The sequence below is a fragment of the Octopus bimaculoides genome, chromosome 22 (assembly GCF_046866305.1).
Source record: "Octopus bimaculoides isolate indiv1 chromosome 22, ASM4686630v1, whole genome shotgun sequence".
Taxonomy (NCBI): domain Eukaryota; kingdom Metazoa; phylum Mollusca; class Cephalopoda; order Octopoda; family Octopodidae; genus Octopus; species Octopus bimaculoides.
In genome coordinates this window covers 6,974,343-6,988,318 of record NC_142949.1, presented here as the reverse complement: position 1 = coordinate 6,988,318, position 13,976 = coordinate 6,974,343, and the positions used below count along the sequence as shown (strand labels likewise).

At 36.6% G+C, this 13,976-nt stretch overlaps 1 protein-coding gene across 14 annotated transcripts in view; it reads left to right on the top strand.

The window, feature by feature from the left end:
• Positions 1 to 13,976, top strand: part of LOC106872335 (synaptotagmin-1) — a 172,190-nt gene that overhangs the window by 137,584 nt on the left and 20,630 nt on the right. For 8 of the 14 annotated variants that reach the window (XM_089339862.1, XM_089339853.1, XM_089339852.1 and 5 more), the window contains 4 exons: positions 924 to 1,049; positions 7,738 to 7,905; positions 9,198 to 9,374; positions 9,955 to 10,072. In XM_089339862.1, coding sequence (XP_089195988.1) covers positions 924 to 1,049; positions 7,738 to 7,905; positions 9,198 to 9,374; positions 9,955 to 10,072 — 589 coding nt within the window. The remainder of the gene's footprint in view (positions 1 to 923; positions 1,050 to 7,737; positions 7,906 to 9,197; positions 9,375 to 9,954; positions 10,073 to 13,976) is intronic. The other 6 variants (XM_089339864.1, XM_089339859.1, XM_089339865.1 and 3 more) reach the window with 1 other exon arrangement.

The window sequence follows — 13,976 nt, the reverse complement described above, 5'->3', positions numbered from 1 at the left end:
CTTATCCAACAAGGAATCGCTGTTCAATATTTACTGAATTGCCTCCAACACAGGAGAGACCAAGTGAAAAACATACTCTTACAACTAAACACACATACACTTACACACATGAATAACTTAACACACACACACTCACACATGCAGATAAAACACGTATATAAATACACACATACAGATTAATACACACATACATATATATATATATATACATATATATATGTGTGTGTGTGTGTATACATACAGATATATACACACTCACACGCATACAGATTAATACACACAATCATATATATAAATGCATACACATGCATACGGATTAATACACACATTCAAATAAAACACGTGCACACAATCATATATATAAATACATACACACACATACAGATTAATACACATTCACACATTCAGATAAAACACATGCATACACATATATATATATAAATACATAGACACGCATACAATTAAATACACATACATATACATAAAAACTAATCACTCTCACATGCAATTAAATGCATACACACTCACACACACATATATATATGGGTAACTACATATACACGTATCAACAGACATAAGGATGTGTTTGTGAAGTTCTTTACCAGTAATACCTACAGTGTTTCTGCTTTGGATCCTCCACCTTCCCTGTGTCTGTCCAATATTAACCAAAACCAACACACACACACATAGACATAGACATAAGGACGTATCTGTGAAGTTGTCTATGTGTGGTACCTTTACCGTTCCCAACATCTTGGATCCTACTCCTCCTCCGCTATGTCTGTTCGACACGTAAACCCAGACTGCATGCTTTGTCTGCATTGCATCTTGTTATTTCATCTAACACCAGTTTTTGTTCTTCTTCCATCTGGCTGACACATTACTTGTCCTTTGGAACTGCAATTATTGTTGATTTTGCCAAGGTGCAGCCGGACTTAGAGGAGCTGCCAATGAATATGGAAGAGAATGAAGATGCTGAAAGTACAAAATCTGAAGTTAAATTAGGAAAACTCCAATATTCAATGGACTACGATTTTCAGAAAGGCGAGGTAAGCACAATTTAATTTTACCAAAATATTTCAGATTTGAGAAGTGTTTTTTTTTTTTTTCCAACAGACAAAAGACATGAGCAGATCAAACATGATATGGTCAGATAATATTCATAGTCTTAGTTGGTTACCCTCTTGAGTCTAGCTCCAAAATGTGAAGATTGCTGCTTCTGTTAGGACCCTAAGGTTGAGGTGCTAGAGGTGCCCATCCCTACGACCCTCCCAGGAGTAGTGAGCAGAGAAAATGGATAGATGGATGAATGGTTTTCCTTTTGTTGGAGATTCCAGTTACCAAAATATTTTATATTTGAGAGACAGTCTTTGTTTTGTGATATAGTCTTCCAGTTTAAGGCTAGCAGAATTGTTAGCTCGCCAGGCATTTCATCTGTCTATAGGTTCTGAGTTCAAATTCTCCTCAGGTCAACCTTGCCTTTCATCCTTTCAAGGTCAATAAAATAAGTACCAGTTGAGTACCAAAATTGCTGGCCTTGTGCCAAAATTTGATATCGATATATTCTTCCAGTTTATCAAAATCTTTGTACCTGAGAGATGATCTCGTGATAGATTCCAGTTCCTAAAATATTTTAAATTTGAGAGATGGTTTTCTGATGCAAGGTCTAGGGATAGACCAGAGATGAGACGGTTGGATAATATCCAGTTTCAGTTAGTCCCACTTGGGAACCCAGCTGGAAAGCATAATGGTGCTTACTTCTGGTAGGACCCTATGGAGAAGGTACTGAAGGAATCAATCCCTCCCTCCTCCACATACGAACCTCTCAGAAATAGTGAATGGTGAAAAATGGACAGATGGATGGTTTTCCTTTTGTGAGAGATTCCACAGTTACCAAAATATTTTATATTTGGGAGATGGTCTTATATTTGTGACAGATTCCAGTTTTGTCCTAAGAGAGTAAAACATCATTATTGCCATTTTAACATCTACTTTTCCATGCTTGTATGGGTCAGACAGAATTTATTGTGTTAGATTATTAAGGGCTGGATGCCCTTCCTGTCACCATTCCTCACCTGTTTCCAGACATATTTCCTTGAAAGATTTCAAATTAGTGATACTCTTTGCACAATGGTGTCATCCCTTTACAACTTGTAATGCAGCTCACAGGACCAGCATCAGTCTCCTGTTTTCCCCCACCAAATTCTTATGTTTTACTTTTTAGCAGGGTTTTAGCCCACTAATTTAAAATAATGTTCGGTCGGATGAACTGTTAGGGCAATAGATAATGTGCCAAATGAAATAACAAATGTGCATGTTCTGAGTTCAAATCTTGTTAAAGTCAACTCCACATTCACCCTTTTGGGGTTTGATAAAATAAAGTAGCAGACAAGTGAGAGAGCAGCACATGCCATCAAAGTGACACTGGGGTACAAATAAACGAAGCCCAATATACCCCTCATGACTACCAGTCTGATAAGGGTACACCAGGTATATGCATCACAACGATATGTGTGCGACATGGTGATCTCATATCAAGATAAACAGTGCAGGAGTTTGCAGGTGAGGTCCAGTTAGAATTTTCTTCAGGTCAAGTAGCCAATCCCACGCAAAAGGTCCCTGAATAAGGGTTATTTAAGGATGTTGAATGAAACACCCATGTTTCCAGAAGTGAATTATTCAACCCCAAAGAATTCCTCTCAACACATGGCTATGATGCACCCCCACTACTTCTACTTGTGATCAGAGATGCACATATTGTCACCCACCAAGGGACATGCTCAACTGGTTACGGTCAAACAACTGACAAGCAAATCTGTGGTATTGAGCAGAATATTTGCTGTAGCCCATTTTTTTTTATACCAAGACAAAACAATGTACATGATAACACTTCCAATACCAGTGCTTGGTATTGCATTATCGTTATTATTATTTTATTCTTAAAGCTGTGTCCTGGCAAAATCGTTAGCATGTCTGGTGAAATGCTTAGCTGTATTTCATCCGTCTTTATGTTCTGAGTTCAAATTCTGCCAAGGTCGACTTCTCCTTTCATCCTTTCATGCTCGATAAATTAAGTACCAGTCAACTACTAGAGTTGATGTAATCAACTTACCCCTCCCCACAAAAAATTTTCAGGCTTTGTGCCCATATTAGAAAGAATTATTATTATTATTATTCAGTAGTCTTATTTTTATAACGTGCTTTCACTGCACTACCGAGCACAGCTCTGTGTGCCTTGGGTATGTGCTGTGGTTTGTTTTGGTGCTCTTACTTTCACTGTATTGAAAGTGTTTTACATAGGATATGTGCGATGTCTAGTAGTGCTATTTCCTGTATGTTATATATATTCGTAAGTCCTGATGTTTCGGTTAGGCATTTGTCTGAATGTCTTTTTTATAATACCTAATGCACCTTATTATTATAGGGATTGTTTCAGTTTTAGGCTCCACATTTGTGTTACTGCTATTTCCAGCTCTTTGTATTTTGAGAGTTTTCTGTTTCTGTTAGAGATACACTGTCATCTGTTGGGATTTATACATCAATTAGAAGACATTTTTTTTGTTGTTGATGATCTCTAACTATACCTGGTCTATTATTATTATTATTATTATTTAAGGTGGTGAGCCAGCAGAATTAATAGCAGGCTGGGTGAAATGCTTAGTGGTATTTTGTCTGCCACTACATTCTGAATTCAAATTCCGCTGAGGTCAACATTGCTTTTCATACTTTTGGGGTTGATAAAATAAAGACCAGTGAAACACTGGGGTCGATGTAATTGATTAACCCCTTCCCCCAAATTTCAGGCCTTGTATCTATTGTAGAAAGGATTATTATTATTATTATTATGTAACATATGGTATAATTTATAAACAGGGCAAATTTTAGCCATTTCTCAGCAGACTGAAAGAAAAATGATGAACAACCTTAATCAACTTTTAAACCTTATTAGGTTCTCATCAGAGGCGTCTACATCATTCTGACAGTCTCAAGAGAAACATGCAGCCAAACTGTTTATATACTCAACAAATGGAGCAGTTACTGTATGAAGGAGTCCCTAATTTGCATATCAAAAGTGTTTAACACTCTATAAATACCAGTGGCCTGTCATCAGGAATCTTAGTCCACACAAAAGCTGCTAAAAGCTTATTCAATTTACAGGGATATTATCTTGAGGTTTGGTGACAACAAGTCTCCTCAAATTTCAAGAATATTTCTTAGGGTTCATGTAGAATACAGGATTGCAATTTTCTACAGTTTGACAATATGTGTCTTAGTTCCAATATCCTTCAGCCTCTTGGGTAGCAGTCTGGGTATGTGCCAAGTGTACCAAGTATCACAGGAACAATTGTCACCTTTATCTTTCACAATCTCTTCTCCTCTCTGGCTAGGTCCTGATATTTCTCAATTTCTTTATTATTATTCCAGGGTTGACTTTGCTTTTCAGCCTTTTGGGGGTCAATGAAAAAAAAGTACCAGTTGAGTACTGGGGATTGATGTAATTGACTAGCCCCCTTCCCCAAAATTTCAGACCTTGTGCCTTTAGTAGAAAGGATTACTATTATTAATATTTCTGACATTGACTCTCATCCTTTTGGAGTTGATAAAATAAGTACCAGTTGCATACTGAGGTCAATTTAATTGACTTACACCCCACTCCTAAAATTGCTGGCCTTGTGCCAAAATTTGAAACAATCATTATTATTATTATTATTATTATTCTAAGGTCAATTTCGATTTTCATCATTCTGGGGTCAATAAAATAAGTACCAGTTGAATACTGGAGTTGATGTAATCGACTTATCTCCCTCACCCCACTGAAACTGCTGGCCTTGTGCCAAAATTTGAAACCATTATTTTATGCAGTTGTTGCATAAAATCTTTCCACATTTTTAATGTGATTTTTCCAAATTCTTTGCATCAATTCTCAAATCTTCAAACAACAAGAAGCAATCCAATAATGCTTCACCCATCAGAAGAATTTGGACTCTTCCAGATTATTCCACTGTCACAGAAAGGGAATTGCTCATTAGGCCACCATTCCATTTTGATGTCTTTGATCAGATCAAATCCCAAGCAGCATAAAAGAAACAAAAAAAAACAGAAATGCCAAATGTCATGCTGTAACCATTCCTCACAGCTAATGTCATGGTTTTTAGAAGACAGGACATTCCTTGTCACCATGGATACAAGAAAAATACCAAATGCTTGGCATTTTGAGATGACGTTAATGAAAGAGTTCTTGATAATCAGGAGATGTATGAAGTTAGAGATATTTTCATTAAAAGGGTGTGTGGTCAAAAGTTTGCTTCCCAACTGCAGGGTCCCAGGTTCAGTCCTACTGCATGGCACTTTGGGCAAATGTCTTCTGCTATAGCCTTGGGCTGACCAAAGCCATATGAGTGGATTTGATAGAAGATGAAAGAAGCCTACTGTATATATATATATATATATATATATATATTGGAGCCTGGTGTTGCCATCCGGTTTCACCAGTCCTCAGTCAAATCGTCCAACCCATGCTAGCATGGAAAGCGGACGTTAAACGATGATGATGATGATATATATATATATATATATATATATACACACACAGTAATCCCTTGACTATCGCAGGTGTTACATTCCAAAGACCCCTGCAATAGGTGAAAATCTGTGAAATAGAAACAGTACTGTACTGTACTCTTTTACTCTTTTACTTGTTTCAGTCATTTGACTGTGGCCATGCTGGAGCACCGCCTTTGGTCGAGCTAATCGACCCCAGGACTTATACTTTGGAAGCCTAGTACTTATTCTATCGGTCTCTTTACAGGGACATAAACACACCAGCATCGGTTGTCAATCGATGTTGGGGGGACAAACACAGATACACAAACACACACACACACACATACATATATATACATATATACGACAGGCTTCTTTCAGTTTCCGTCTACCAAATCCACTCACAAGGCTTTGGTCGGCCTGAAGCTATAGTAGAAGACACTTGCCCAAGGTGCCACGCAGTGGGACTGAACCCGGAACCATGTGGTTGGTAAGCAAGCTACTTACCACACAGCCACTCCTGCGCCTACTGTATACTTTTTAAAATTATTTTTATAATTTGTATATATTTATTTTATTATAAATGCAAAACAACACCACAGAGAAATCAGCATAAGCTTAAATAATAAACTGCAATAGGTGAACTACAATATGGCGAGGGATAACTGTTATATATATATATATATATGTATATATATATATATATATATATATATATATAGGGGGAAAGTAAGAATAAAAATAAGCAAAAATGTACATTGGAAATCAAAAAGAAGGTAAGGCTTTTTATAAAAAGTAACGCTAGATATATACAATTAGATGAACTGAGGTAGGAATAAAAGTAATAAAAGTCATTATTGTGAATTGTTAAAGAGATTCAAAAGCATACCGGTTTTGTAATGTTACTAATCATTGCTTTGAACTCATATATATATATATATATATATATATATATATATATATATATATAAATATAAAAATATATTAGAAATAACGAATTTCTAAATCTCTCTGAGAGACTTAAGCAGTAGTGATGCAATAAAGTAGTTGTATACTGCCAACTTAACGTGACAGTCCCAATAGGGGAATATACTACTGCTATTTAGCCCTAGGAAGCTGGACCACTTCCTGTCGGCCTTGACACATTTCCTGTCTCCTTATGTTTGCGAGGCGGAGACAAACTCCTCCACCCAGCCTAGCTTGCATTCAGGGACATGTTTCTGAGTCTTTGCTCGTCATCAGCCTGAAGTAGCACGACCAGCTGGTTGAAATAGGGCTAAATAGCAGTAGTATATTCCCTTATTGATTCGTTTTTCGTTTTTCTTCTTTTTGTTTACATTGTTTTGGACTTGACCTGATCAGAGAGATATCATAATGAAACGAGGGCTTAATGAGCAATGCCACTTTCTGTAACAATAAAACAGTCTGGAATAGTCCAAATTATAGTTCATTCAGTGGTTGAAGCATCATTGGATTTTTTCTTCTTGTTTGAAGATTTCTTTAACTAAAACCCTTCAACGTGATGTCCCAGCTTGAATGCAGTTTAAGGATTGAAATGAGTAAAAGATAAAAGATAGAAGCTGAGATATTGTATCAATGGTTAAACAATAGCTGTGGACTGATTGATTGATTGATTGATTGATACTCGCGACAAGAGTAACTTGGAGTACTCCACATCTACAACAAATAACACAAGAGTATCAGCATTATGTTGATAATATTCCTTTCATTTTGTGCTTTCCCTCTCTCTTACTCTCCTTACCTCTCTTGCTCCGTCCATCACTTCTCTTCCTCCTCCCTCTCTCCTACTTTCTCTTTCTCTTTCTATTCTGCACTTCTTTTTCTCTCTCTCTCCCCCTCTCTTTATCAGCCTTCTCTATCCCTTTCCCTTTCCACAGTCTACCTCTCACCACCACCCCTCAGCTAACAACTCTCTCTCCCTCTCCCCTGCTTTCTCTCTCTCTCTCTCTCCCTCTTTCTCTTTCCACAGTCTACCTCTCACCACCCCTCAGCTCAGCCTCAGCTAACAACTCTCTCTCTTTCTCCCCTGATTTCTCTCTCTCTCTCTCCATTCCTCACTTATTTCTCTCTCTCTCCCTCTTTATCAGCCTTCTCTATCCCTTTCCCTTTCCACAGTCTACCTCTCAGCTCAGCCTCAGCTAACAACTCTCTCTCTCTCTCTCTCTTCTCCAGCTAACAGTAAATGTAATACAGGCTGCCGACCTACCTGGGATGGATATGTCTGGGACGTCTGACCCATACGTCAAAGTCTATCTAATGCCCGACAAAAAGAAGAAATTTGAAACAAAAGTCCATCGGAAAACACTGAATCCAGTATTTAATGAATCCTTCACATTTAAGGTAAGTCACATCCACTGACCAATTTCAGTAACTGGTAACCATAGCAACTGCAGTAACAACACTAACCATAGCAGTCATAGTAGCCATAGTAACAGCAGTTAGTATAGTAACCACTGTAACCATGGTAACTGCAGTAACCACAGTAACTACTGTAGCCATAGTAACCACAGCCTGTAACATCCTCATCATGGTCATCATTATCATCATCATTAATTTCATCATCATCATCCTTCGACATGGTTGAACAACCAATCGCAACCAGTCAGGATTCACAGCATGATCGACTTCTCCACCTTTCGATCATTCATTGCCACCACTTTGATGGCAATTCCTGAGTTGCACGCAGTCACATCTAGAAAGGTGTGTTTCCTTGAGAATGCTCTTCCTGTCAGCCTCTGCAAGAGGAGAGATGAAATGATCTCTCCCTCTCTCTGCTCGATAACAGTGACCATCCAATTCTAGATGTTTCTGGCCTAGACACAAAGATACTAGCTTCAACTTCCCATGTATTTGTTATAGGGTAACATGCTCTTTTCAGTAAATGTCTTGTGCTTTGTGACGGAGGTTGGTAACCTCATGCAACAACGGCAGGATGTTACATCAGAGTGTAACATTAGAATGTAACATCGATAGGTAACATCAGTGTGTAACAACAGTAACAATATATAACATCAGTAAGTAACAATATTCAACATCAATATATATATATATATATATATATATATATATATATATATATATATATATATATATATATATATATATATATATATATATATATATATATATATATATAAACAATATTTAACATCAGTAAGTGGAGGCGCAATGGCCCAGTGGTTAGGGCAGCGGACTTGCGGTCGGAGAATCACGGTTTCGATTCCCAGACCGGGCGTTGTGAGTGTTTATTGAGCAAAAAACACCTGAAAGCTCCACGGGGCTCCGGCAGGGGATGGTGGCGAACCCTGCTGTACTCTTTCACCACAACTTTCTCTCACTCTTACTTCCTGTTTCTGTTGTACCTGTAATTCAAAGGGTCAGCCTTGTCACACTGTGTCACGCTGAATATCCCCGAGAACTACGTTAAGGGTACACGTGTCTGTGGAGTGCTCAGCCACTTGCACGTTAATTTCACGAGCAGGCTGTTCCGTTGATCGGATCAACTGGAACCCTCGACGTCGTAAGCGACGGAGTGCCAACAACCACCACAACCACCAAAACAACCACCACCACTCTTCTGTAAATAAATAATTACAGCTTCTAATTACCGTTTTTCTATGCTTCTCTTGCAGAACGTACCTTATGCTGACATTACGGGTAAGACGCTAATATTTGCGATCTATGATTTTGATCGCTTTTCAAAGCATGACCAAATTGGTCAAGTCCAAGTTCCAATGAATTCTATAGATCTTGGATCAGTAATTGAAGAATGGAGGGATCTCACCAGTCCTGATAATGATGCTGAGAAAGTAAGTTTTGGTTTTTCTTTTACCGCCACACATTATATTTTTATTTATCATTTGTATATTTAATTAGTGAATTAACAAATTATCTGTATTAATAAGTCGTGTTAATAAAGTAAGTTCATTGTGTGTGTTTGAGGAAGTGTGTGTGTATATTTGTGAGTGTACATGTTTATATGTAAAGGTGTGTGTGTTTATGAGTGTGTGCATGTGTGTATGCAATGTTCATATATTCAGTGTATGTGTGTAGTAAGTGTATATGTTCATGAGCATAGTGTATGTGTGTGTGTGTTGGTGGGTGAGTGTGTATGTGTGTGTGTTTGTGTGTGTGTTTGTATGTGTGTGCGTTTGTGTATGTGTGTGCTCAATTGTGTTTTATCCTTTAGTCATGAGGGAAAGCTGTGCCCAAGACTCTTCACTTGCTCTCCCTTCTTTGCGGCATTTGACAGACGTTTGGCCAAACAGTGAGTATAAAGTAAAAAAAAAATATAACCAAAAACAAAAACAAAAAAAAAATGACCAAATTTATTTTAAGCTTTCAGTTGTGTTCAATGGTTGACCTGTGGTCAAACTTTCTATTTTATAGGAAAACAAGCTTGGTGATATATGTTTCTCATTGCGCTATGTCCCCACTGCTGGCAAATTAACTGTGGTCATCCTGGAAGCCAAAAACCTCAAGAAGATGGATGTTGGAGGGTTATCAGGTAAATTAATCAATTTGCTGTCTCTAATAGAGTACATAAATATATATATATATATATATATATATATATATATATATATATGTATATATATATATATTAGGGACAAAATCCAAAATTACAGGTAAAAACTCAATTAAAATCAATTTATAAAAAATTAAAATTAAATTGAGCTTTACAGATTAAAATATATATAAAATATATAGTTTTAGGGAAAAGAACCAAGTTTCATGAACTCATCGATGAAAATCCACTGTCACATATAGAAAAATTGATAATTAAAAGCACAATAACTGAGTATAATATAATACAAAGTAAATATCATAAGATAAAGAGAATAATATTATTATTCATCGATGAGTTCATGAAACTTGGTTCTTTTCCCTAAAACTATATATTCATATATATATATATATATATATATATATATATATATATATGTGTGTGTGTGTGTGTGTGTGTGTGTGTATATATTGAATGCAGTGTTCATTGACATAGATCCAGTGACAATTATATTGTAATCATGGATGACATTAGGTAGCCTAAACAGTGAAAGACATTTACCCAAGGTCCAAATAACTACTTACATATATCGTTTAAAATAATATTACATGAGAATGGAGGATATGAGGCTTTGATAGTAGTTCACCACATTCGTTTCTGCACCATACACCAGCTGAGTTTATATTCTATTGCCATTATACAAGATCATTCTTTATAATTATTATATAATTAAATATTTTTCAGCACCAGCAGCTGTGTATGGGTGCTTCACTGGGTAAAATATACCCTATTGTAGGATAACATGTGATAACCAAATAACAATTATAAGAACTTTTAAATGCATGTTATAAGGTTTTTACCCAAATTATACTATATATATACATATATATATATATATAGAGAGAGAGAGAGAGAGAAAGAGAGAGAGAGAGAGAGAGAGAGAGAGAGAGAAGGTTATAAATTGAATATTAATTTGATTAAATATATATATAAATATATATATACATATATATATATATATATATATATATATATATATATATTAGAAGGTTTGGAGGTGATGTACAGGAATTATATATTAGAAAAAATAATAAGGTACTCAGATATCTGGATGGTTATACATTTACAAATTTTTATTAATATGTCACATGTTTTTATAAATTAGCGCTTGCATCTATTCTTGTAGATTCTCCAAATCTGGAGAATCTACTAGAATAGATGCAAGCGCTAAATTTAAATAAAACATGTGACATATTAATAAAAATCTGTAAATGTACAACCATCCAGATATCTAAGTACCTTATTATTTTTTCTAATATATATATATAATGAAATGATTTTATTAATTTTGATGAAGTTATTATTGGTTTATAAACAGAAATTCTCTTGACATCTTTTTTACTGTGGTTTGCGAACAACTGTTGTTTTTTAACTCTACACAAATGAAATTGAGTTGATGGAAACTGAGAGGAAGCCTATTGGATGTTCTGTTCCTATGAGTTGTGGTTCTACTTTCCTGATTTTCTTTCTGCTAGTCTCAAAGATTCTAACAAAGGTCCAGGATGCTTCCCTCCCATGCACCAATCTCTGTGAGTAGTACAGACCAAAGTGTAACTCCATACTCCCCAAAAAAACCCAAAACTCCCAAGCTGGAGCCTCACCATTGGATGCAATCTAATGCCTTCCCCAAGACATCCTCTCACTCAGACATAGAATATATATATAATATATATACTCTTTTACTTGTTTCAGTCATTTGACTGTGGCCATGCTGGAGCACCGCTTTTAGTCGAGCAAATTGACCCCAGGACTTATTCTTTGGAAGCCTAGTACTTATTCTATCGGCCTCTTTTGCCGAACCGCTAAGTTATGGGGACATAAACACACCAGCATCGGTTGTCAAGCGATGTTGGGGGGACAAACACAGACATACAAACACATATACACATACATATATATATATACATATATACGACAGGCTTCTTTCAGTTTCCGTCTACCAAATCCACTCACAAGGCTTTGGTCGGCCCGAGGCTATAGTAGAAGACACTTGCCCAAGATGCCACGCAGTGGGACTGAACCTGGGACCATGTGGTTGGTAAGCAAGCTACTTACCACACAGCCACTCCTACGCCTATATATATATATGATAAAAAAATATATAATATATATATAATAAAAAAGGAGAAAAGTCCATTATACTGCAATATTTCCCAGAAGAAATTTTTAATTGTCTTGGAGAAGAGAAGTGAACATCATTGAATTTCATCGATCTTGCCTCATAATTATGAAATGGACCAATGTGTAAGGAATCAATACGATGCAGCACATGCTGTACAAATGGTAAAGCGCCACACATAGTTTTATGATGACTAGTTTGATTGTCTTTTATTGCAGTGTTCAAATCTTGCCTGTCACCCACCCCATCACTTGGTTAATAAATTATGTTAAAATATCTACCAATATGACGCTGGAATTTATTCAAATCTGCTAGAAGAATACTGTTGTTTAACCCTAGGTAAGGTTTGAATAAGTAGAAATATAATCAAAAGCATTCCAGCCTTGACTCTCTCAGCTTTTTCCAGCATGTAAGGGAGCATAGGACCACATTATCTTACATAGGCACAGGAGTGGCTGTGTGGTAAGAAGCTTGCTTCCCAACCACATGGTTCTGAGTTCAGTCCACTGCATGGCACCTTGGGTAAGTGTCTTCTTTTAGAGTCCCAAGCCAACCAAAGCCTTGTTAGTGAATTTGGTAGACGGAAACTGAAAGGAGCCTGTCATACGTATACATGTATATCTATGTGTGTGTGTCATTGTGTTTGTCTCTCACCAGTACTGGTGTGTTTACATCCCCGTAACTTAGCAGCTCAGCAAAAGAGCCCGATACAATAAGTACCAGGTTTAAAAAAGAAAAAAAGTACTGGAATCAATACATTCAACTTGAAAATTCTTCAAGGTGGTGCCCCAGCATGGCTGCAGTCCAATGACTGAAACAAGTAAAAGATAAAAGATAATATTTTTTAAAAGTGGCGGAGTGTAATCTGAGTGAAGTTTGGCTTTTATTTCTTGCAAGGCACAGAACCACATTGAAACTTTCTCACTGGTTTCAAAAGAATGTTGCATTGTGCCAAAGTAATAAGGAATCAATAGCCAGTTGCACAATAACCATTTTCTCTGATTCTGTTCGGTTGGACCAACAGAACAATGTTATTTGACAACAGTTCCTGTCTTTTATTGATTACAGTTCTAATTTTAGAAGCTCTGTCTGTAACCATATTCTTGCAAATATAGATTTAACATATTTTTCGTTTATTTTTATTTTCCTTGTTTCAATCATTGGCCTGTGACCATTCTGGGGCCCCCACCTTGAAGGGTTTAGTCGAAAAAATTGACCTCGGTATTTCTTTCTTTCTTCTAAGTCTATCAATCTCTTTTGGTGAACTGTTAAGTTACTTGGATGTAAACAAACCAAAACCAGTTGTCTATTCATGGTGGTGGACAAACAATAGCACAAAGACACATGCACACATACACATATAGGTGCAGGCATGGCTGTAGGTAAGAAGCTTGCTTCCCAACCATATGGTTCCAGGTTCAGTCTTACTGCATGGTACCTTGGGCAAGTGTCTTCTCTATAGCCTCGAAGTGATCAAAGCCTTATGAGTGGATTTGATAGACGTTGAGTGTGTGTATATATATGTGTGTGTGTGTATGTATATATTTATGTAGGTGTGTCTTTGTGTTTGTCCCCATCACCACTTGATAATTGGTGTTGGTTTGTTTATGCCCTCTGCAACATAGCGGTTCAGCAAAAGAAATCAATAGAATAAATACAAGACTTGAAAATAAGTTCTGGGGTCAATATGTTTCACCAGAACCCTTCAAGGGAGTTCTCCCTGAT